This window comes from Pangasianodon hypophthalmus, chromosome 17, assembly GCF_027358585.1.
Source record: "Pangasianodon hypophthalmus isolate fPanHyp1 chromosome 17, fPanHyp1.pri, whole genome shotgun sequence".
Lineage (NCBI taxonomy): Eukaryota > Metazoa > Chordata > Actinopteri > Siluriformes > Pangasiidae > Pangasianodon > Pangasianodon hypophthalmus.
Genome location: NC_069726.1, coordinates 17299051 through 17324483, shown reverse-complemented (window position 1 = coordinate 17324483; position 25433 = coordinate 17299051). Strand labels below are relative to the sequence as shown.

The 25433-nt window shown below is 37.1% G+C and overlaps 4 protein-coding genes across 13 annotated transcripts; 2 read left to right on the top strand and 2 right to left on the bottom strand.

The window, feature by feature from the left end:
- Positions 1 to 32: 32 nt before the first annotated feature.
- On the bottom strand, positions 33 to 14245 carry enoph1 (enolase-phosphatase 1). Of its 2 annotated transcripts, none has more exons than XM_053241515.1 (6): positions 14147 to 14245; positions 9139 to 9240; positions 4700 to 4902; positions 4396 to 4528; positions 4176 to 4299; positions 33 to 1472 (listed from the first exon to the last, which is right to left on the bottom strand). In XM_053241515.1, exons 1-6 carry the CDS (start codon positions 14243 to 14245, stop codon positions 1333 to 1335), a joined length of 801 nt encoding a protein of 266 aa, XP_053097490.1. In that variant the 3' UTR covers positions 33 to 1332. The 2 variants fall into 2 exon arrangements, with proteins under 2 accessions (XP_053097490.1, XP_026798383.1); XM_026942582.3 differs by lacking the exon at positions 14147 to 14245 and adding an exon at positions 9330 to 9556.
- hnrnpdl (heterogeneous nuclear ribonucleoprotein D-like) lies at positions 11065 to 15292 on the top strand. 2 transcript variants are annotated; one of them, XM_026942581.3, is made up of 8 exons: positions 11065 to 11290; positions 11880 to 12048; positions 12632 to 12793; positions 12928 to 13059; positions 13171 to 13270; positions 13403 to 13567; positions 13669 to 13768; positions 14984 to 15292. In XM_026942581.3, the coding sequence occupies exons 1-7, from the start codon at positions 11199 to 11201 to the stop codon at positions 13737 to 13739; spliced, it is 891 nt and encodes a 296-aa protein (XP_026798382.1). In that variant the 5' UTR covers positions 11065 to 11198; the 3' UTR covers positions 13740 to 13768; positions 14984 to 15292. The 2 variants fall into 2 exon arrangements, with proteins under 2 accessions (XP_026798382.1, XP_053097489.1); XM_053241514.1 differs by having other exon boundaries at positions 14165 to 15292.
- A 431-nt stretch (positions 15293 to 15723) lies between these two features.
- hnrnpd (heterogeneous nuclear ribonucleoprotein D) lies at positions 15724 to 22520 on the top strand. Of its 8 annotated transcripts, XR_003404467.3 has the most exons (9): positions 15724 to 16144; positions 17116 to 17284; positions 18302 to 18463; positions 18644 to 18775; positions 19007 to 19100; positions 19928 to 20080; positions 20758 to 20861; positions 21195 to 21296; positions 22039 to 22520. XR_003404467.3 is itself a non-coding variant. In XM_034312543.2 (8 exons), the coding sequence occupies exons 1-7, from the start codon at positions 15990 to 15992 to the stop codon at positions 20823 to 20825; spliced, it is 921 nt and encodes a 306-aa protein (XP_034168434.1). In that variant the 5' UTR covers positions 15724 to 15989; the 3' UTR covers positions 20826 to 20861; positions 22039 to 22520. The 8 variants fall into 8 exon arrangements, 6 of the variants coding, with proteins under 6 accessions (XP_034168434.1, XP_034168435.1, XP_026798392.1 ...); XR_003404466.3 differs by having other exon boundaries at positions 20758 to 21296; XM_034312543.2 differs by lacking the exon at positions 21195 to 21296 and having other exon boundaries at positions 19928 to 20068.
- Positions 22516 to 24499, bottom strand: si:ch73-234b20.5 (uncharacterized protein LOC449923 homolog). The gene is made up of 3 exons (XM_026942594.3): positions 24252 to 24499; positions 23472 to 23633; positions 22516 to 23299 (listed from the first exon to the last, which is right to left on the bottom strand). The coding sequence occupies exons 1-3, from the start codon at positions 24252 to 24254 to the stop codon at positions 23156 to 23158; spliced, it is 309 nt and encodes a 102-aa protein (XP_026798395.1). The 5' UTR covers positions 24255 to 24499; the 3' UTR covers positions 22516 to 23155.
- Positions 24500 to 25433: the final 934 nt, after the last annotated feature.

Sequence of the window (25433 nt, the reverse complement as noted above, 5' to 3'; positions counted from 1 at the left end):
AACAAAAAAAATTATGAGAAGCACAAACAGACGTCATGTCTGAGCAAGAGCAAGTTTTTGTATTGCAGGTGCCATGAAGTGTTTTACATGGAAAATGCGTGTATAGATACTGTAGGTACATATTATTAGATATGTGACTAGACAACATTTGTATTACTTGGAAAGGACACTAGATCATCTACAAGAGAATAAGTATAAATGGAAAAGTAGGTCAATGTCTGAAACTTAGTTTTAAGTATACAGTTTTAAACAACACTAGTTGTTTTGCACATTTTATATCAAGATCAAAATAAAAAAGTAATAATTGAAAATATGGCATATCTTTGACATTAAACATTATAACAGTATGTTTATAATCATACTGTAATGAAGCTATGATTTAAGTCTTAGCTAATGACATTCTACCACAGTTTAACATTGCTATTTTCTTCAAAGGTGTTCAAATTTCAGCTCTCATTACATGGTGCATTAGGAATAAAACTGAATCTATTCACTTAGTGGACAGTTTCATCCAAAATTGACCATGCAAAGTGACCTTTAGTTCACCAGTACAGAAGTGTAACTGCTGAACTACCAGTGTTTCAGCTACTGTAGTAATATTAAAAACACAGGCAAGGCACTGTTATCTTTTTTATCATTGTTGTCATTGTTGTGGGTCAAATCAATATCTTTGAAAATCACATGCATTCATGAGATTTTGCCATTTGCTCCAATTTTCTGGAGTGATGGAAATCATTTTTAAAACACATACATAATGCAATTATTTTGCATTATTTCCCACACAGTTTAGAGTTTAAGTTTAGAAATCGTGATTTTTTTTTTTTTTTAGGTTTTGTTCCTTTATAAATTGTCTGTGAGCTACAGTACAGTTCCTATGTGATAAAACATTTAGGTGTACCTAAATGTTGCATATCCAAGTTGCACATTTGCTCTTCGCAATAACAGTTTTACATAAAGGTATTTGAAATAACATTGGAGAGCATAATGTACGTTTACTAGATAGAGGAAGAGGTACAATTACAGTGAAACTTAATTCATAATTAATAACTTAAATTACACTTACACATCAATACTGTTTCATAGCATAACAAACATTCAAATAGAATGACAATATTATAAACCAACTTCATTGTGTTTTGTTTAAAAATAAAATTAAAATAAAAAAACATATGCAAGCACCTGGAGTGTAATTAGGTACAACTATAATGCACTTGGCACTTGCTGCATCTTTTTTCCGCCCACAAGTAACAAGCTACAACTTTGTGATCCAATGTCAGCCCACATTCGCTAAAGTCCACTTGAGGAGTGCTGACACTGTTCTGTCCTTGTCTGTTAAGCACTTCCGGTGAGTTCCAGCTGGCTAAAAGTTGTAAGGGTTCTATAATGGTTCCTCTCCTCTTCAGTCAGCTCCATGTTGCCTGGTCGCACAACCACGGCCACGTTCAGCCCTGCATCCTCTGCTGCCTTTGCTTCTGCAAGGTGAGAAGATTGAGTGCTTACTGTTAATGTTCTCACATAAGCGCTCAGCGTAACAGCTGCTGCGTTTAGACTCTCATATGACACACTGCAGCAGGCAGAGCTAACAGCAGATCTGCATTACAATATACAGTACCCTCTGAAAGCACTGGAATGGCAAGGCCAATTCTTTTGTTTCTGCTTTACACTGAAGACATTTTCAAGAGATCAAAAGTCAAAATGAGATGACCGATCAGAATTTCAGCTTTCATTTCCTGATATTTACATTTAGATGTGTTAAACAATTTAGAACATGGCACCTTTTGTTTGAACCCATCCATTTTTCAAGTGATCAAAAATATTGGAACATGTGACTGACAGGTGTTTCTTGTTGCCCAGGTGTGCCCTGTTAGATTGATTCTTTAAACAGTTAATAGCTCTGAATGACTACTCATGGTTTGAGCCCTGGGTTTCCCCTGTGAAGACTGCATTTGTTGTTGTTAAAAAGGATAAACCAACATGAAGACCAGAGAGCTGTCTATGGGAGAAAAGCAAGCCATTTTGAAGCTGAGAAAAGAGGAAAAATCGATCAGAGCCATTACTCAAGCATTGAGCATAGCCAATACAACAATTTGGAATGTGCTGAAAAAGAAAGAAACCACTGGTATACTAAAAACCAGACATCGAACAGGTTGTAAAAACAATAGTCAGTGATATCAATAACAATCTGCACAGGGCAGGGGTGAAGGTATCACAATCCACCATCCAAAGAAGACTTCGAGAGCAGAAATATAGAGGCCATACCACAAGATGCAAAGCACTCATCGGAAGTATGAATCAGAAGGCCAGATTGGAATTAGCAAAGAAATACAGAGATGAGCCACAAAAGTTCTAGAACCAAGATTATCCTCTACCAAAGTGATATAAAGTCCAAAGTGTGGAGAAAAAAAGGATCTGCTCATGATCCAAAACATACAAGCTCATCAGTCAAGCACAGTGGAGGTAGTGTCATGGCTTGGGCTTGCAAACATGCAAGTAATCTTTACTGATGATGTAACTCATGATGGTAGCAGCAGAATGAATTCAGAAGTCTACAGAAACATTGTGTCTGCTAATTTACAGAGAAATACATCCAACCTAACTGGGAGGAACTTCATCATGCAGCAGGACAATGACCCAAAACACACTGCCAACACAACAAAGGACTTCATCAGGGGAAAAAACTGGAAGGTTTTAGACTGGCCAAGTCAATCCCCAGACCATGCCCAATTGAGCATGCATTTCATCTCCTAAAGAGTAGACTAAAGGGAGAACCCCCTAAACACACAACAATTAAAAGAAGCTGCGGTACAAGCCTGGAAAAGCATCACAAAAGAAGAAGGCAACAGTTTGCTGATGTCAGTGGGTCACCGGCTTGGTGCAGTTTTTGCAAGCAAGGGATGTGCAACCAAATATTAAGTGTTATTTACTTTAATTTACTTTAAGACTATCTTTATTACTATAATTTTGCTCACCTAAAAACTGGGTGTTCTGCCACCAAAGGTGCCATGTTCTAAGATGTAAATATCAGGAAATGAAAGCTGAAATTCTGATCTATCATCTCATTCATCTTTTGATCTCAAACCCAAATGTCTTCAGTCTACAGCAAAAACAAAAATAATTGGCCTTGGCGTTCCAATATTTTTGGAGGGGACTGTATAATTGGATGTATAAATATATATTAATTAATATATATGTATGCATCATGTAATACCTTTCCATATTGTTGGCTAAAAGGATGATTCCTGATATAAACATATCTTTACATTCAAATGAAACTTTTTCACTTATGAAATATTGCAATATTTTGTGCTAATATTATGTAATTTGAAAGGTAATCCATGCGGAAAACCTTCTGAAGCTCTGGAATATGTGTATTATATCCAGTAGAATAGATCTCATTTCATCATGTGATGCAGAAGTCACTAATGGTCCGTCCAATTATACAGCTTTAAATTTTTGAAGTTATTTTTTCAGAGTAGTGCAGCTGCTGCCAGTCTACTGGTCAAAATGATCAGAATGGCTTTTGATTTCAAACATAAAAGTGGAGCCCAAAAGTGATCACCAACACTGAACTCTGACAGGTAAGCGGTAGACCATCATAACTAAGATAGCAAAGGCTTGGTAATATTAATACACCTAATAAGAAGGTAGAATGGCAATCAAATGAGTGAGTAACCATAAGTAACTGCCTTTGCTGTTATTTGGTAATGGCAGTTTTGCAAATAGTGTTGTGATTTTTAAAGCTTTAAACTCAGGCTGTGCAGTGGGTGGAAATGCCATTATTTGTGTCTATGTGAACGAATTTTAAGCTCATGTTAAGCTGTTGTAAACAGCACTACTGGCCAAAGATTTGGTTACTATCAGAGAGTCTTTACTGCTGAATGACCTATGTTTTTACGGACCAGAGACCACAGCCCCACCCTCTTTTCCATTGGCTCACAGGACCAAGGGCTCAAGAATTCACAGTTCAAAGCTCTCGTATTGCCATAGCAAGTTGACAAAAAAGAAAAAAAAAACACATATATTTAAACAATTTGTGTAAAATATTAGACAGTGGCATTTATTATAAATTTTTAAATGCTCTCTGAATGTGGTGTTTATCCAAACTCATTAGGAGTTGAGGAGGATGCAGCCATCTAAAAACTAAAAAACACAAATTACAGCCATTTTGTACCCACCTCGTGTGACATCTGTTAAGAACATAATGTCTTCTGGGGAGCAGCCAATCCTCTCTGCAATCTTTTCATAGCTTTTACTCTCCACTTTGGCACCAATGTTGGTGTCAAAGTGACCGTCAAATAGCTGAAAGAGACATTTGAAAAGATGTTTAAACACTACAACCTACCATAAAATGTAATCAGCACATATTATATGAAAATCAGCCAAATTAGAACTTGCATCTAATAGATCTCCTTCAACTGAATAGCCAAAGAGTAGCTTCTGAGCTTCTATGCTTCCTGAAGAATAAATGTAGACTTTAAGACCACATTGCCGCCATCTTCTTATAGCAGGAACCACATCCTGATATACTCTGCGTCAGAACACAAACAGATAAGTCCAGAAGAGCAATTGTAGCCACTTACATGAGTCTACATGCAAAAAAATGTCCTTATGTAATGAAAATGTAATACTTTTTCTGGGTACACCTTTCATTCATGTAAAAGGTGGTTAAGAAATAAAAGGGCAGGTCCTCCATACTTACTCGCCTTTAATCTTCCCTGAAACATAGGCGGCTCTCCACATGTGGCCTTGCAGCTGCTTGAGAGCAGTGGTCTTTCTGTCTGCGGCCATCTGCCACAGGACACTATCCACCACCTCCCGGATTGCCTTCTCTTCATCCGTGTGGACCGTCTGGTCTACGGCATGAACTGGGCATGCTCTATTCTGCTTTAAGTCTTCCTCGGTCTGAAAAAAACACCACGGTCCAATGAAATATGGCTGAATCAGGTGACAAACTGCAACACTACAGCCTAGTAATAATATTACTTCCTAATACTGATGTAACTTTAAGCTATAGCGCCTCTATTTTTTTAATGGAAAAAACATGATTATTGAGTCAGTACTCTGATATAATAATATATATTAAAAAAATATATATTTTTTTTATAAAAATATTTTTAAAAAATAATCTGATGTTCCTGAGATGCTCTGAGTCATTCTCACAATCCTGTAATAGTAATTTACAGTCAGCGATGTGAGGTTAGAATCGGGTGGAAATTTGTGCGCTTTATCAAACATTATCAAGTTATCATGCCAACTTTAGGCACAATAAGAAATCTGGCTAAACTGTGACAGACAGGAGCTAGCAGCCAATCAGGGAAGAGAATAAGTGAGTGAGAGATTGAGATTGCAATATAATCAATAAGTTGAAAAAAGGATTCAGGAGTAAAATTTTAGATTTTGTTCTTGCCAAACAGGTAAGGCATTTGTTTGTCCCCTACTCTGGTGCAAAACTAGTGAATAATTGTCATCTGCTTTATCTTTGTTGTGGAATTTGTATGATTAACCAGTTGCAAAACTGTTTTAGTTAAAGAGATAAACCGATAACTGACTGCATTTTTCTAATGTATTTTTGAACCTCAAACTTGTTATATCCCCATCAGTATGTGTATTTTATCCAGAGATACTGTATGTGTCTTTTAACTACCAGATAGGACAGTGTTGTTTTGTACACTTTAGTTTAGCTAGCTAGCTAAAAACGTTTGCCTCTGAGATGCCTGTAGCTTTGGGAAAAGCCGTGATATTCGCCCCATGGTCTGGCAATGAGGACCCTTTTTCCTTTCACCCAGAACTCTTATTTTAGCTAATTTTTTTTAAATATATATATATATAGCTTATTTCAGGTGTGTTGTTCAATCTGTACAATATGTGCTGTTTATGATACCCCAGAATAAGCAGAGAATCTGCAATGCACAGCCATAATGATAAGGCATGCTTTAACATGTAGTCACGGTGAGAACTAACAAGCTGACTTAGCTAAAACACAGGCCTGTGTTCAAAGTAGAAGGTTTTGCCCTTTTACCTAATACTCAGTAAATGTGACAACGTGTAAGTTTTAATTCTAATAAACACTGGCACCATGGCCCAAACCACATATTACCATACTAATGGTATGTCAATAGCATTTTATTTCTTCTACAGAGGGAGAAATCCTACATCCTTTAGCTTTAACCACTGCTGTAAAACTGTATGCATAGATGGAAAAATGTCAGCAAATGCAAATAAATTATTTAAATAAGAAGCCTACAGAAAATATGTTGTGTTTAAATATATATATTATATATATATATATATATATATATATATATATATATATATATATATATATATATGTATGTATATGTTCATTCCTCAAACCATTCCTGAACAATTTTTGCAGTGTGGCAGGACTGAAAGAGGCCACTTCCATTAGGGAATACTGTTGCCATGAAGGGTGTACTTGGTCTGCAACAATGTTTATGTAGGTGGTACATGTCAAAGTAACATCCACATAAATGGGACCCAAGGTTTCCCAGCAGAACATTGCCCAGAGCATCTCGCTGCCTCCGCCAGCTTGCCTTCTTCCCATAGTGCATCCTGGTACCATCTCTTCCCCAGGTAAGCACCACAAACGCACCCGGCTGTCCACACGGTGTAAAAGAAAATGTGATTCATCAGACCAGGCCACCTGCTTCCATTGCTCCATGATCCAGTTCTGATGCTCACGTGCCCACTGTAGGCACTTTCGGTGGTGGACAGGGGTCAGCATGGGCACTCTGACCAGTCTGCAGCTAGGCAGTCCCATACACAGCAAGCTGCGATGCGCTGTGTGTTCTGACACCTTTGTATCATAGCCAGCATTAACTTTTTCAGCAATTCATGCTACAGTAGCTCCCGATGAGCATCAGTGAGCCTTGGCCACCCATGACCCTGTCGCCGGTTCACTGGTTGTCTTTCTTTGGACGACTTTTGGTAGGTACTAACCACTGCATACCAAGAACCCCTTGCAAGACCTGCTGTTTTGGAGATGCTCTGAACGAGTCCTTAAGCCATCACAATTTGGCCCTTGTCAAAGTCTGTCAGATCCTTAGGCTTGCCCATTTTTCCTGCTTCCAACACATTAAATTCAACAACTGACTGTTCACTTGCTGCATAATATATCCCACCTCTTGAGAGGTGCCACTGTAACAAGATAATCAATGTTGTTCACTTCACCAGTCAAAAAAAAATGCATAGTTTAACTCTATTTCACCATTTTCCTCTCAAAAGATGTAGACTAATTGAGCAGGTACTTGTGTGTTTCGGAAGTTTCTTAAGAAAGGACATAAATATGTGCTTCACAAGGGTTTGGGCACATATCCAGTTTAACTTGTTTAGGCAGAACATTTTTAAGCTGGCACATTTCAGGAATCCATGTCGTGTAAAATAAGCAGTACATGTTAAATCTTAGAACTCCCAGGGCCCTGTATTTGTTATCAGAACACAAACGCACTGTGTGTCCCGTGCGGGCAGTAACCCGATAAAGGCTGTGTAAATGCAACAAAACAACGGGGTTGAGGTGAATAGATTAATGAATGAATACATTACCAAAAGATGAAATTGGGTGAAATCCAATCAAAGTCAATTCCTTTCTTTCTCTTTATAAAAACGCTGTGACTTTTTTATTAAAACATACACTTAAATCTCATTTATAACAACCATTTTTGCCTTTTGGTGGGGTTTACTCTTCTAAATGCTAGGACACAGCATTTCTATCAGCTAATTTTTCATATTTATTATGACAATAAATGTGGTGACTGCGGTATTTAATTTTAAGTATTAAACTCTGTTTAAGATTCTGATAATTATAGATCTGTCACCTGTATGATTCACATTTAGTAGCTAGAATGTAGTAGTTTGTTATTTGTTATAACAGATAAAAAAGGAACAGTCCGTTTTTAGTGAGTAGACTGTCTATTGATGTTGAATTGGGAGGAGAATATGACGTTTAAGACTTTGTTTAAAACTAGGAAAACACCATTCTGCAATTACATGTGCGGTCTGAAAAGGCTGTAATGTTAGCTCAGTTTTGAACCACAGTAGGTTCAAATAGCATTGCATTGGCATTTTGTTATTCCTTGTACTCAGATATATGTACTATATCTCAAAGAAAAATAGTAAAACCAAAATACAAGCTATAAGGTCCTATAAATATAGAGTTGCCTATGTATTAGATAGATCTCTGTCGTATCTACACTCATTGGCCATTTTGTAGCAGATACTTCCATGTAGGTGCACAGTTATGTTTGGCTATGCACCTTTACTTCACAGGACAACAGCTTGCCAGATTTATTATTTGGGTGTTGGATCATTCTCAGTAACTCCTACGTGCCAGTGTGTGTGGTGTTGGTGTGTGTGTTAAGCCGGTTCTTCCACTGTGCCATTACAGTAGTCTTATAAGATTACTACTTGTCACACTGTAAGAGATGTTCCCAATAAAATCATAATAGACTGTGTGATAGCGTGTTCTTCATATCAGCTTATTCAAAAGATCTGTGATTAATAAGGAGATTTTTTTCTCCCCATTAGCATTAGTTTCATTTACGATTCCCCCCTGTCCCTAAGGTATTTGGAGCTGTATTGTGAGTTTTGTGTAATCCTATGCCATCTTTCTACTGGTGTCTTTTTTAGACAAGCGTTGTAGCAGTGGTCACACACTGAGCTTTTAAACAATAATTTCTGACTCTGCCAGAACTTTGTTGTTGGCCGTCTTTCACCGCAACGCCACTAAATCAGCCGCAGGTGACCATATCGTATTATGCGCTCTAAGACAGCCAATCTCAACTGTGTGATATTTTGTCTATGATGGCAAAATCTGGCTGAAATATGACACTGTAAAGCTGGTTTAACAACTGTGACATTACAGCCTTTAAAATTCCTGTACCAGCTCAACATGCACTATATCAGTGTCATGCCAGAGCACGAGCCACCAACTCAGTAATGTCAGATGGCCCATTGATAGACAGGGACAAAGCATGCATAGTAACAATGTGCTGCATTGAATAATTCTACCTAAAACATGCACCTATGGTGGGTTTTCCTGATAAAATGACCAATAAAATCAATGTTATAACTAATAAAGAGGCACCTATGTGAATGAAAGTCAATGGTGCAGTAAATGACCTGTTTCTTTAGGAGCTGCACATCCTGCTTGCACTCATCCTCCTCCCAGTGCGCACACAGGTACTCCTCCAAGTGCTCTTTGATATATGGAAATAAAACGTCCTGCGTGGAAAATAAACGCTAGTCAAGCCATAGTCATGCGATTACACAACTGATTGCAGGTTTAGCAAAGGATCCACAGTCATTCCTACCTTTACAAACGTGATAGGAGTCGTGGTTCCTTCAATGTCCAACAGAAGAACGCTAACGTTCTCAGGAACTGTAATCATTGCCATTTTTTTTTTTTTTCTTCAAATGAACAACGACAATCTCGCCACGACAGTTTACAGTCACAAATATGTATATAAAAAGGAGGGTCAGATAAACTCGATCACTTCCGGTCAGAGAAGCAAAAACGGTTCATAAGAGGAATTGCACACTAACCAGCTAGCAATGTGCTAACACATGGCTCAGTCAACGGGTTGCCAGGTAACTTTACCTAAAATCCCCTTAAAAATTAAAATAAAAATAATAAAAAAATAAAATAAAATCATAACAGTAATGATGATGTGTTCACATTCAATCAGTTAATGTTATTAATTCATATTTCTTATTAATAATATAATAATTATATTATTGTATTATTTGTAACAATACAAGATGTATCAATAAATACAATTCTGGTTTTATTTGGTAGTAGAAATAGTAGCAGACTAATTTATATAAAAGACACAAAATATATGTAGACATGAGCTCTATTGGCCACAAAGGATCAGTGATAAAGATTGATTTGAATTCTATTTGTTTTAACATAATTTAAAATAACATAATTTAATAAATAATAAATAAATTTAACTTCATAAATTTCATTTATTTGAAATTAGCCTGGAGTATTTTTTTAAACCTATATATTTTTTTAACCTATATTTTTTTTTCAGTATGCACTTTATTCAGGTCAGGCGGTGGGAAATGCAGCCTGGGTGAGACGCCATTCTGTTGCACACACACCTGTGGGAAATCCACTTAATGCATGTGTTTTAGAGAAGGGAGGAAACTGAGAACCTGGAGGAAACTCACATGCACAGAAACCCTGCAGAATCAGTAACAGTACCCTGAGCACAGGAGCAAACTGGGGCCTCTGCAACACTATCTGCTGCACCACTGCTACAGCTTAGTATTATTCTGATTACATTAAATTACACTTTAATAACTTTCCGTGTGCATCCATATTTTGATGGGTGAAAGTGGGTAATTACTTTAAAAAGAATATTCTGATCCTAACAGAAAGTGTATTTACATTCCTTCCTCATACATAGTGCTATGGATTTCAACGTTTACTAAGTACAATCTGGCAACTCTGGCCTACCAGGGCGCAACTGGTTTAGGATCAAAATCCAATGATTTACACATCATGCACCAAAAGTACTTCCGGTAGATAATAATTTGAAGATCAGTGAGTTTGCGTTTCCGCAACGGCCACTGCATGTATATCAGTGAGAAGGTCCACCGCGTTCGCTGGGATGTGGAGTTGTTTGGCACTTGAAGGCTTCCGTAAAACGTCAGATAGTCGATGGCAAGAAACCCCCCCAAAAAAAGATTTTTTTGCACCTATATTGAGTATGTATGTTATTTATATATAAGAATCTGTTAATTAAAGCCAACCAAGTGGACTAAATAAATCTATTATATTTTTAAAAATATATTTTAGTTATTTTATAATAGAAATATTTTATAATAGACTTATGATTTTGTGAAATAAACGTGGTTTTAACTCATTTTAATATTCAACACTCTTTTTTTTTTTTAATTTCACAATTAATTATCTTTTTTGTAATCAATTCAGAGTGTGTGTGTGTGTGTGTGTGTGTGTGTGAGAGAGAGAGAGAGAGAGCTCAACGCGGCTGTTGATGTCCCTGAGCCCCGCCCCTTTCCCCGCCCTCTCTGATTGCGTCATTGCGTCACCGTCCGCCATTTTAGCAAACGGGTCGGGGTGTCTGTGTTTGCCGTTGTTTCGGGGTCTTTATCAAAAATAGTTACACTAATCCATACAGGTCGTTGCTCCGGAGTACCATAGACCAAAAATGCAGGCAGAACACGAACAGACTGAATTCAGCACGGATGAGATTCCAGAGGGATCCAAAATAAACGCAAGCAAGAATCAGCAGGATGATGGGTGAGTGGCGCCGCTAGGCCGGTGCAGGCCCGACAGCGCTAAGCTAGCTTAGCTAGTAACGTGACATTCTGTTGTGTTTAGCTTTATTTTTTTAAGTTGTGTGGCTTGGTTTAAATTGCATTTCGACCTTGGTAGTATTCTGCTTAATGATTTACTTCAGACAAAAGCTGGTTATGCGCAAATAGTTCTCCGCAGTTTGTCTCGCATCATCTAAGCTAGCGGGTGCAGAAAATTCAAACGTGGCGTGCATGTTAACTCGCTAGCTAGAAAATGTATAGCAAGTTTGTATTAGCTAGCTAACTGTTTTAAGTCGAACATTAAGTTGAATGTTCACCTTTCGTCTCTTAGCCAAGATACTTAACTGCTTTTAGGTCGGTTAATATTGTTAAAGTTAACTGGTCAGTTTCCGTGACTAGCTCGACTTCATGGCAGCTTACGCTAATTCGGTGCGCGCGTATATGCTGTATCTTAGTAACATGCTCCTGCTGAAGATCTACAAGCTTATTTGGGAATTGGGTCCAACTTTCAAATCGATGCAATCTGCGAATCAGTTCAAAAAATGACCGATGCATATTTTTTTCATTTACAGGAAAATGTTTATCGGTGGTCTGAGCTGGGACACCAGCAAGCAAGACCTGAAAGACTACCTGTCGAAGTTTGGAGAGGTGTTGGATTGTACCATCAAAACAGACCCAATGACCGGCCGATCCAGAGGTTTTGGCTTTGTGCTCTTCAAAGATGCAGAGAGTGTCGACAGAGTGAGTGCAGTGATCTTTAAAAACCCGATCTTAAGTCAAAAATGGCCCTGCTAATATTGTAGACTATTAATCACTATCATTTAAATGATAAGATTAATTTTCTGTAATCTGCCATCAAAATCCAATGAGCTTGTATTTAAATGGTTTCTGTTTTCCGAGTCCATCACTCCCTGCTGAAGAAAAAACAACAATATAACCCCTCATAGAGTTTATAATGGTTATAATGGGAATTGTAGTGGTTTTAATGGAAACTTGTGGCTCTCCACTGGTAATTTGGTGACTTCTGCTGGAGGCATGTTATGTGTTGTGGACACCATTAAGGACCAGTAATGGTTTTAATGCTTAACTGATGGTTTGTAATGGTGTTTGTAGTGGAAACCATTAGAATTTCTGTGATGGTTTCTGTTTTTATCAGCAGGAACTGTGAACATTTTAGATGAAATACATATTTAATTGTAGCTCATGTGAAAGAAATTAAGCATGTTTGCATGAAAAAGATCTGCCATAGTTTATTTTTGCTTTTGTGCCCCATTTCCTTTTGTACAGTTTATTTTTAACACTTAAAACACATGACTGTTTTCAGGTTCTGGAGCTGAAGGAGCACAAACTGGATGGGAAACTGATTGATCCAAAGCGAGCCAAAGCCATGAAGGGGAAAGAGCCTCCTAAAAAAGTCTTTGTTGGAGGTCTTCGTCCAGAAACCTCAGAGGAACAAATTCGGGAATATTTTGGATCTTTTGGAGATGTAAGTCATATGAATTATTTGATCAGTGTCACAGATGCACTGTTACACATTGCTTTAGTTAGATGGATAGAACGGACTTTTACCAGACCTACAGTTTTTACCATATAGTAATCATTTGCTCCCTCTCAATATAGATTGAAAATATTGAACTCCCCGTGGACAGCAACACGAACGAGAGGCGAGGGTTCTGCTTTGTAACATATGTGGATGAAGAACCTGTTAAGAAGCTTTTGGAAAATAGATACCACAATGTGGGAGCAGGAAAGGTATGTGTAGCACAGCAGCTTTTTATTTGAACGAAAACAGGTGTTCATGCCTGGCATGTATTTAAAGGGTTGTGGGTTTGTTTGTTTGTTTATTGGGTGCTGTTGTTTTAGTGTGAAATTAAAGTTGCCCAGCCCAAAGAGGTCTACAGACAGCAGCAGAACAGAAGTGACCGGGGAGGGAGAGGAGGATTCAGAGGTCGTGGAAGAGGAGGTATTTATCTGTTCGGTATACAAGCCACTGTAAAAAATAAATAAATAAATAAAAAACAGTAGTGGTATAGTTTTGCTTATTCGTTTTCCATTGCAAATGCTTAGCTTTGTCTCGTTCCAACCTTTTGTGCAGGACCAAGTCAGGGCTACAACCAAGGCTATGGCGGCTACTATGGACAGAACTATGGAGGCTACGGCAATGGCTACAGCCAGGGTTATAATGATTACTCTGGGTATGACTATTCGGGCTACAACTACCAAAATTATGGATATGGACAAGGCTATGATGATTACAATGGTAAATCTAAGTACCTAATATCTATGTTGAAAATACTGACAACTTCAGCGAACTACTGTCTAATTTTAATTACATTTTTATTTTATATTTAATTCCAATAGGTCAACAGAGCAACTATGGCAAGGTCTCCCGGGAGGGTGGAAATCATCAGAACAACTACCAGCCATATTGATGAAATGGCTTGACCTGCCAGAATTTATGGTAAGATTCTAATCCAAGCCTTTCAATTGGCATTATGTGTGAACTTTAAAGATCAATAGACAACGTTGACTATCCTAAAAATTGGTATGCATTTTCATGCACCACATTTTGACTGAAAATTTAAGGATATGTCTATAGATCTTTAATTGCTAATGCTTGCACAGCAGTGTCTTTTTTTTTAAAGAAAAAACTCTCTTCAGAAAAACGTAAGTGTTTTTCTGTAGATTTTCCCGCTTTTCTTCCTGCTTTTTAACAGGTGATCATAAGGAAATAACATAAAGTTGATAGCAATGCTAACAGGTAAAGTACTGCTAAAGGGTACAGAGTAAGGGCACCTCTCCTGATTTTCCGTTCTTTCCCTAATTCTGATTATTATACCTTGTTTGTACCTGCCAGTGGGGACTTCATTGCAGGCCGTGTGTCACCTGACCACGAAATTCTCTGGGCGTCGCACATAGCGGGCAGAGAGCACGGCATGCACGAGAAAACGCTGTCCTGTGGTATGGTCTCTTCAAATTTCCTGTACCAGCGTTAAAGAGCAAACGTTAAGCAGGAGATCTCTCGTTTTCCCTTAAGTTATCAGGGTTTTGTTTAACAGTTTTAAAATGAATTTTTTACAGGTATTTAACAGTGAACCCTAAAGTGTTTAACCTTGCTGTTTGTATTCTCCTTTTTATTTTAGTGTTCTTGTATTTCAGTTCTGGAGCTTCAGTGTTTTTGTTTGGTTTGTTTTTTTTCCTTTTGTTTGTCTAAAATGGTTCCCACCTCATAAATTGCATAAAACTCATAATGCTTGCTTTTTCTTTAGAGTCCATAGAGAACTTCAAATGGTACACCTCAGTCCTTTTCCTTAAGATATAGATGATAAAGATCATATGTAAACAATTTTTATGAAGCCATAAAAAGCTAACATGCAAGCTGTCATCATGGTGTCACTTACTGTTTGGAAATTACCTTAAATTTGATGAGACACTTATAAGGGTCTGCTCCTTTTTGGTGAGATTGTCCACCAGCTCAGCGGAGCTAAAGGTTTCGCTGCCTATAGACACGCTTTCAGTAACATTAAGTTGTACATATGATCTTTAGTCTTGAATGGTGATCTTAATAGCTTAAAGTCAACAGCTCACGAAGTTAAACTGAAACATGGAGGTGGTCTTTTTCAGTGACATTCTAGCCCTGTAAAAAATAGTTAATGTCTCATCTCGTCTCTTTTAGGTGGGCAGACTGAGCGTTCGTACCCTGGAGGCAGCTCATGGATACCCTGTTCTTCTTAATCAAAGAGCGTCTTGATTTTAAAGTTTTTTTTTTTGTTTGTTTGTTTCATTGTCCTCTGATGAAGACATTCACAGTCAGACCTTGTAAATATTGTTTCCAAGTTTCTTATCCTGTGCTTTGTTAAAGTAGATCCTGAAAGTTTTGTGCTGATGTGTACTTAGAACCTGATTTGGAAAGTGTCCTTTTTGTCTTAATTTTTTTCAGTTTTGGATAAATGGAAATTAAAAATAAAATTGGGGTACAAAACCATGATTGTGTGGAATGTCTTTATTAAAGTAGAGCTATGGATTGTTAAGATCTTTGACCATAGATAACTTATCAATCAAGGGGGAAAAATGGTAATAAACTGGATCAATAGATTGTTTTGATAGATTTAACCTAGAAATATGGATATAGTATAGCTTGAGTTGACTGTAATTGGTTTATAAAGCTCTTAAGGTCTGCTACACGCACCTTTCTAGGCAAAAGATAGACATTAAAGGTGCAAAAAGATGTACAGTTCTAGTTCTTCTAGTACGCCGCCTTCTAAGTGATCCATGGCTAGAGAATCAGTGGTTTAACGCAGTAATATTCATTATAATTTAAATTATATAAGTCACAATTTAAATGTCAAATCCGACTGAGCATTTTAATAAAGAAACGAAAAATGAAGTTGCATAAATGAGGCACTGAGCTGAACTTGTAGCTGTGCTTCAGGAGCTCTTGCTCCCTCTGCCTCCATTTTGTGCCAGAACAGTGCTGTGCGGCAACTAAAGTACACAGACCGAATGTTGTTTTGCTTGTAGTTGGGATCTAAAGCAATGTTAAAATTGCTATAAAATTGCGCTGGGATTTTTTTAATAAACCGAAAGCGGTGTCTCTTGCGCCCTTTTTGGAATTCTAGCGCTGGATATCGGCCACCAGTGAAGGAAACTCGCTAGCATCAGCTCCGAGTGAGACGGGAAAAATGGAGGAGCAGTTCATTGGAGAAGATCCGACTATGAAGATGGACGAAGACGGAGAGGCGAGTGTGGAGGGACAGATACAGGCGGTCAGTGATGGAGGCCCGGGAGAAAGCGAGGGGTCGAAGATTGATGCGAGTAAAAACGAGGAAGATGAAGGGTAAATGGATACAGTACGAAGAAATGCTGATGGTTAGCTAGAAACCTAGCCAAAATGAGCAAAATATCTTAGCTGATTGTAGAAATAGATACGTTAAATGAGCGTTTATGGCACTCAGAATGATTTCTTATTTACTTCAGTGTTCTTTACATACATTTTTTTCACCATATCACCAGCAGTAATATAATTTTAATAGGTTTCTTTGCAGTGTTGGTTAGCTTTCTTTTGGACCGAACTGATGACGTGAGTAGCTAACCTAGCCACCGGTAAAGCAAAGCCGGCTAGCTAACTCAATTTCATAGCACTTATATAACCACCGTTAACTACCTGATAACTGTTGTTTTTGTTCGTTTATTTGTTTTCTCGTTTTTTTTTAACAAGAAAAGGCACTATCATTGTTAGCCATAACCAGCCTAAATGGAAAAAATGTTGAATGAAAACTGCAAGGCCTTAGCTATGTAGCTAACGTTTTGATGATAGTTGGGTTTTCACACACTGTTGTAGCAACGAGACCTTTTATACCGTTTTGTTTTTGGTTTGTTTTTTTTTTTGTTTGTTTGTTTTTTTTAGTACAGATTACTACCCTAATTTTCATGATATATCACATAAATACAACAAAGAAGCTGCTAATAAAGTAGCTAGCACGCCTCTGTGCTGGTTATAAATAAGGGCAGATTAATTTATAGAATATACCTCTCTAATTCTCATAAGCACAACTATTATTATTTTGACAAAATGACGGAAGTAGGAATTTCTGCCCCCTTCCATTTCTTGCTTATTTCTAGGATTAATGTCAGTGGTGCCATGCAAACTAGGGACACAGGCATTTCAGGCAAGAAGAATGGCCTGTAGCCTACATGTTTTCCCAGAGCTTTATTTGAATGCAGTCATCTATCTAGAATAACCTCCTCAGGATGTCACACAGGCCTTTTATTTTTAACATATTTAACACACACCTTTCTGTCCCACAGGAAAATGTTTGTTGGAGGCTTGAGCTGGGACACAACGAAGAAGGACCTAAAAGATTACTTCGCCAAGTTTGGGGAGGTTGTAGACTGCACTTTAAAGCTGGATCCTATGACTGGTCGATCCAGAGGCTTTGGCTTCGTACTGTTTAAAGATGCTGAAAGTGTGGAAAAGGTAGTGATCTTCAGTATGGTCTTTTATCTGTTCAGCTCCTGGAGAGCCACTGCAATGCAGACCCATAATATATAAGGAATAAAACAACGAAAGGTGCTGTTATATGTAAAAATATTAAACAATGCAGAGCAGAGCACCCCAAAGTTGATTATTATTTCTAACAGCTTGCCCCAAAATGTTTTATTCCTCTTATGCCACAGCAGTTTCCAAATATTATAATTTTTAATTTATTAATGAACACATCATACTTCTAATCTAATGTTGTTGAATATCCACCAGATAAGTTAGTTCCAGTTATCACTTACATTACAGCAGCTATAAACAGTCATTCCTTCACTAGCTTCTCTTTGTTTTCTGTTGCTTGAAGTTAACAAAACAACAAAACACAGTTTACCATGTTACCGAGAAACTGGAAAGTGCAAAGTCTTTTGTCCTGCAGACTTTCCTGTTGCGAAAAACTTACTAAGCATTGCTTACAAAAAGCACTGACACCAGAGACTCCTTCAATAAATATTAAATAAACTTTCCTTACAGAACCTTTCTCCATATAAACAATTAGATGTTATTCTTTGTTAAATAATAACACATTTTTAAATCCATTTATTATTAGCCTTAGTTAATGTAGAGCCACAGCATACAAGTCCCTCTTAATGAATTGTTATTATAGAAATGATAAAGTATTAGAACAAGTACATTAAAATAAACTTGTGCTTTGAGGTACAGGCAGCACTATTGTCAGAGCAGCTGCTGTAGAAAATTAATCAACACCTACTGACCAGTCAGATTAGAGAAAAGTATAGCACTTATCTAACACTGTTTAAATGAGTGGAAACACATACCTCTGCAGTGTAGTGGCATTTCCAGTATTTCAGGAGTTTAACACTTCCAATTATAAACACTTCCTTTTATTTAATTATTATTTGCATATTGTTCTTATTTACAGGAGAACCTGTTTTCTCTTCATGTAAGATAGCACTCACTGAGTAGTAATGATGTTTTGTCGTCTACTGGTTACAGGTTATTCAACAAAAAGAACACAAACTTAATGGAAAAGTGATCGACCCAAAAAAAGCAAAAGCCATGAAATCCAAGGAACCTGTGAAGAAGATCTTTGTTGGTGGCATTTCACCAGACACTCCTGAAGAGAAGATCAGAGAGTACTTTCATGCCTTTGGAGAGGTGTGTAAAAATGATCTTCAAACTCCTGTAGATTTCTACTCAGTAGTGAACAAATCGTTTGGTCTCTTCAACATGGATTACATATGAAATGAATTCTACATTAATTATGCATATTTAACTTGATGATGTAATTATATTTTCTCTTAAACTGATGGCAAGGATTGGTGTTTCTGTTGTCAGGTGGAGTCTATTGAGTTGCCAATGGAAAACAAAACAAATAAAAGGCGAGGATTCTGTTTCATCACCTTCAAAGAGGAGGAACCAGTGAAGAAAATCATGGAAAAGAAGTACCATAACATTGGCCTGAGCAAGGTATAGCATAATGACACTTGGTATATCATTGATATGTATTGCATAAACATATTTGTATTATTATATAATTTATAGTTCTGTTTGATTTCTCTAACCTTAATGACTTTGAAAGGGCATTGCATTTATTGTGATTGTTAAAATGTTTATGAAAATGACCAGTAATAAGGTCAAGAATTGTTATAAAGCCTTTAATGCAAATGCTGATGCTCGTATGCGCTTGCTTTTACACAGTGTGAAGTCAAAGTGGCCATGTCAAAGGAGCAGTACCAGCAGCAGCAGTGGGGTGGAAGAGGTGGCTTCTCCTCTCGGGGTCGTGGGAGAGGAGGTGAGTGCTGCCTTCATAGATGCAATTTTATTAACATCTCCTGGCACACTGAACCAACAGCACACGCACGCTGAATTTGATATCAGCATCGGAAATTTACGCCTATTCACTTTCAATAGGGAGTAAAAAAAAAACGCTGTGAGAACCTGACTCATATTGCCGTGAATAACTTTGAAAATTACCAGCTTTGGCCACGTAACACTGACTAGTCTTGACTTGGGGGAAAAAAGACTTGCAAATGAGTCTGCTTAGATAGTTTGAAATGTCATTCCTCCCAATAAATCATGCATGAAAAGTCATTTAGAGCACTATGCAGAATCTCTGTAATGTATGATTTGCCATATTGTTAAGTTAATAATAAAAGAAATGCCATCTGGCAGAAGGCTTCCCACACTGTCTGTGCTCTTGGCAAATAACAAGCAAGAAACAATTGTACTGCATAGTGAATGATTAAAAAATACGTCTGCTGTGGTTAACTCTCCCATCTGTTTTGCTAGGTAACAGAAATAAAATCAATATGTATTTAAAATTCACTTTAATGATTAAAAGGTTTGCTTATAAACCTGGTTATAGAGAGAGACACACCTCTCGGGCATTGTGTGCATCAAGCAGCGAGTTGAAGACCCAGGGAGCAGAGGGTGATGTTTGCACCACGTGCATCGTACCTTAAAATTTCAGCTACAAGTTGATTTTTACTTTAATCCACACCTGCTTTGCCCCCAGATTGGAGAATTTCTTAATATAACAATAGTTATTTTCATTATTGTTTGAAGTACCTGTGCATCTTGTCTGCGATATGATGACATTTTTTTGGCTCTCCATTTCAGGGCCTAATCAAAATTGGAACCAGGGGTACGGAAACTACTGGAATCAAGGATATGGAAATTACGGAAACTATGGCTACAACAATCAAGGCTATGGTGGATACGGGGGCTATGATTACTCGGGTTACAACTACTACGGATATGGTGACTACAGCAGTATGTAATGCTGTTTGTGAAAACGCTGCAAAAACTCTAAGAAAATAATGTATGAAAGATTTTTTGATACTGATATAATGACATCTGTACACTAAATTACCTAAGCTTTAAGCATAGCTGTTTAGATCATTCGTGTTTTTGTTCTTGTCTGTCTTTGCTTTAACCTAAGATATAATGTAGATATTTATTGTATGAGATGTGGTGCTATGTGGAATGGGAAAGGGATGTCTTACCTTCACAACTCATGTGTCACAAGTGCCTTGAGAGCCTTCAACAAGAGTTTAAAATGTACATCTGTAGGTCAGTGGAGAAATGACCACCAGCCAATGGCCACTTTTAGAAGAAAATAAACTATTTTTAAAAATTCATCCAGTTTACTCCAAAGATTTTTTGTCTCCTCCAATATTTGCAGAAAACGTTATATTTGAAATACAGTGTAACGTAAGTATCTAATGCAATTAACATATTAATTACAAGTTATTTTCTAAATAATTGGCTAATTTAAACTGGATTAATAAAGTACAATTCAGATGGTGTGTTGGTATGTGGATCTGCATCATATATAACTGAAGCAGAATGTTTTAACTTTTGGCTGTAAGCTATTATCATCGTGCCATATTCGTAAACATTTAATAGCCACTGTTTTCTTCCTCCTATGTTCTCTGCTCAACCCGCAGACCAGCAGAGTGGTTACGGCAAATCTCCAAGGCGAGGTGGCCATCAAAACAGTTACAAGCCATACTAGCATACTACAAGCATAAACTCCAAAACATACATACAGGTATGCAGTTGCATTACTTAACCCAAGCCATCCTTAGCCATTAACTTATGGTACATTAACCATCATATGTAATGTATTTTGCTTAATTTTTGTTTTTCTTTAAAGTTTTTCACAGCACCCTGGAGTGCTTTACTGTAGTGGTTAACATAGAGACTTCAGTCTTTTGGCAATAATGTAACAGCTGGCTTTTGGCTGTTTCTTGCCTTTTTGTAACAGTAAAAAAGTTAACAGGTACAGTACTGCTAAATGGGTACGAGAAAATAAGGATTTGCAACGAAAACACACAAAAGAAGAATGTTGTCTCCTAACTCTGACCTTGTTTGTACCTGCCAGCGGGGACTTCCTTGCAGGCCATGAGCTGACTTCCCGATTCTCTCAGGCCCGCTCAATGCGGACAGGGTACGAGAGGCGTACGCTCTCGAATGCTCCCATTTGGTATGGTCTTCCAACATCCTGTATATGAATTGTCAAAAAAAAAAAAAAAAAAAACCCCAGAAAACACATAACGGATACACCAAGCTTTTATCCTTGCCTTTTTACATTCTGTTTAAAATTCATGGCATTTGTTTTATGTAATACGATATATTTCTGTAATTTCGTAATGTCATTTTTTACAGGTAATGGTTAAATACGACAACACTGAAAAAATAACTGTTTACTTTTCAAAGGATACAGCCTTCTCTGGATTTTCCAGTGTTAATATATGCATTTTTAATCTTACCTGTAATGCTTGCTTTTCTTTATTTATAGCTCGTGTAGCAGTAATAGCCAGTAGTCCATGAGCTAAAACCTGGTTTGTACTTGGACACCACTACGTTGGAGAATTGCTTAATTTTCATATTTGTATTGTGTGTTTTAATGACAGCGGTGGAAGAAGTTCGTTAATTTCATCTAACAAATTCTCTTTTTTAATCTTTTCAAACCTGAGAAATTTGCATGAAATGTTATTATTGTGAATTTTCAAATAATTAAAGGCTTCATATTTGTGTCGGCTTACATTAAACCTAAGTAATAAATTTATTTTGGGATTTTTATATTATGGAATTTTTAATAAGTATTTCTAGATTATTGCATTTTAGTATGAATTAAGTAGTTTTCTTCTTTTTTTTGAGAAACAAGATGTCTTTCTCTCTTAGTTTATGAAATTAATTAATATTTTTTATTTTCTGTCTTTCAGGTGGAGATATTTTGGAAGGTAACATCTGAAGCAAACATCTTTGAGTCATGGCAGATGTTTATTAAGAAGTGTTAATGACAAAAAAAAAAAAAAAAAAATCTTCACTTTAACTCCAGCTACTGGCCATGTACAGTACGCTATGTCTTTATGAGCTGCCTGATGAAGGTGGATATTCTGATCACACATTTAACTTGCCCTCAGTATAACACACTTTCTCCAGTCAAAATAATTTCTTGTTTTGTGTTAATATGCTAGTTTATGTTAGTAGAGTTTGTTAGTCCGTTATTTGCAAACATTGTGCTCCTAGGTCATTCGTTCATTTCTAAAATTCAGTAGTATTTATTAGTTAAAATTGATGAGTAGAAGTGCCAGTAAGTTTATATCTATATTTTTTTTTAGGCGTAGGAGTGTTTTGCTACAAAATCATTTAAATCATTTAGTGATACTATGAATGAAATAAAATGTATCAATTCTGAATTCAATGCATGAAACAGAGTCTCTTTATTATGAGCAGTCTGTTCTGTACAGTGTTCAGTATTTACATGCTCATTAGCATATCATGTGAGAGAATAAGGACAGTTGTACATTTCATTTTGTCTAGGATATTCAGTCTAAGATACAGAAAGGAAAACCTTCATAATTAATGGAATACTATGAAATACATACCAATACCACTACAGTGAACAACCAAAACAAAGGTTGGACCATAAATAGGATACATGGAGTCCAAAATACTAAATACAGTCATAAACATACTTCCTTCTCCACCTTTACCCTTCACAGAAATGCACCTATTTACTCATTTGTCCTATAAACTTCAACCAGTATACGGTTTCAAAGGTCTAGAGGCGGCTGGAATTAAAGTAGTGTTATTCAGTCTTGTAAACGCTAAGAATGAAATGTTGATTGATAATCTCAAGCTAATAAACCCTTGCAACCTCAGTGGTTCAGTGTATGTATCTGATAATACAAATTTTTACATATTAATTTTTTTGCATTATATTTACATGACATTTCATTGAATGTTATCTCCCAGACAAAAACAGCATAAATATAGGTGACAATCTAATTTCCACTTAATTACATTTAATATGAAAACAGGAAAGAAGTGACTATGTTATGAGGGAATGACTCCAGTTGCCAAAAGAATGATGAGCAAAACAATGATGAACACAACCACTCCAATTATAATCATCATTTTGGTGTTTTTCCACCAATACTTTCTGGAAACCCGTGCAGATGTCTTTTGAAATGAGTCGGCCTGGTTGAGAGTGCGTGCGTTAAAGAAGAAAATGATGTAAGTGAAGATATTGTAGTAATGGAGGTAACTTAGTAATGTAATTGTGATTTTTTTTAAAGAATCATTAAAGATACATTATTTATGTCTTGCTATATAGTCAGGATCAGTTAATAAATCATAATTAATAACTTACAGTGACTTGCAGATCATCTGTTTTCTCGATTAGGTCATCTAGCCTCTCTCCCCTCTCCAACACTTTGTTTATGTTGTCTTTGAGGATAACTTTGACATCATTCACCTGCTCCTGCACTTGATTAAGCGTACTGGAGCCTTGGGGTTGTGCATTTTGCTCAGCCTATAGAGGGTATACAAAGAATATAAAGCCAGCAATAGGTAATCTCAAAGTGAAGTTTCAGTTAATCTACACTTAATTCTAAAATACAGCATTGTAATGGGAAAAATATCACATTAGACAACATACACTTATTATTTATATCCTTTAACATCAATTAGTATTAGTGCATAACTTGTGTTTTATAAGTTGCTAATCGTTGGCGGACAATTTAACATTAGTTCACACAGCAGTAATAAAAATAATGTGCAATATGCCTCAGAACTCTCAGCAAAATGTCATTTTTGCAAGCTGTGACATTCTCTTGCTGACATCTTGCTGACATTTAGCCTTTACTTCCCTCCTGAGCGGACCATGTACTTCCTCTATTTGTTAAATGAGTGATGAAATAGACTTTAGTGTACTTTACAGCACTTTATATTCCCAGTGTAACTTCTTTTTGTAACCTTTTTTGTCTTCATACTTAATACTTGTTTTTTTTAAACATCTGCTGTTTTTATGTATTGTTCTCTCTATCTTTAAAGACTTGTTCCATCCACAGAGCTAACCGGTTGGTTTTAACCTTAAGCAAATAAGTGCACAATCACAAGGCAAACAGAATGAGGAAACAGTTTCCCTTACCATATTCGTGCTTCTCAGATGCCAATTCAAATGTTCCTGTGCTCAAAAAGTCTTAACACCATCAATTTTGTTTTATAGCAAACTTTCTACCATTGCTTAACAGTTACAGGATATATTTTGTATGCCAGGCTGCTCCGAGCTACAAAGCAAGCCTGAGCGAACAGGCAGGAAGACTTCAGACCTCATTTGCACACAAGGCCACCCCTCCCAGTCTGCGTGTACATTAACAACTGCCGGATAACTGCAGACTGCCTACTGGCCTCGAGTCAGTCAATCATTCAGACCAGCCCTAGCATATGCTGGTCAAGCACCTGGAGAAGTATAAGCACTGTACTCATATGACTGGGCAAAGGCCACTTTGCTTATCAGAGGACTATTAACAAAGGCAATAAAGAAGTGGAAAGTAATAAAAGAACAAGGCTTTCCAATCTGCCACTTGTCAAGGACTGCTAAATTGGAGAACATGCATAATCCATGCAAAGGATCCTTTCAGGAGTAAATAAAATAGTTTCTTATCGGCAATCAAGCATGGTCAAGTTTAGCATGGTCACAAATTTGCACCTTTAAATAATTAAATATTTACATGACCAAATCTCTCTTCACTCTTGAATGTAGGATGTTGCACAACAGTTAGTTACAAGGCAACAAATTGTAGTCAATGCTATTACGAAAGCCATCTTAAAAATTTAGTGGGGTCATAAATGTTCCCTCTTTTATAAAGGCAAACAGTACCAAGTGTATTAAAATGATGTTCAGTATGAGCATATTGTAAATGAGTGTTCTGGAATATAATCTTTATGATGGAGCGATACAGTGGTAGCAGATCACATTGCTGTCTCGCTGCTCCCTGGTTTGATCTTGAGCTCGGGTTATTGTATGTGTGGAGTTTTGCATGTTCTCCTCCTGTTTGCATGGGTTTCCTCCATGTTCCCTGGTTTCCTCCCAAAATATGCCAGGAGGTGGACTGCCTATGCTTAATTGCTCCTAGATGTGAATGTGTGTGCATGGTGCTATGTGATAAACTAAAGTCCCATTCTGGGTGTCATCCCGCCTCGCACCCAGTGTTCCTGGCATAGACTCAAGAGCCACCACAGCCCTGACTAGGATAAACCAGTTACTGATGAATGAATGAATGAATGAAGTTTTTATGATCACATCTGCACTTCTTAGGTAAGTCTTCAG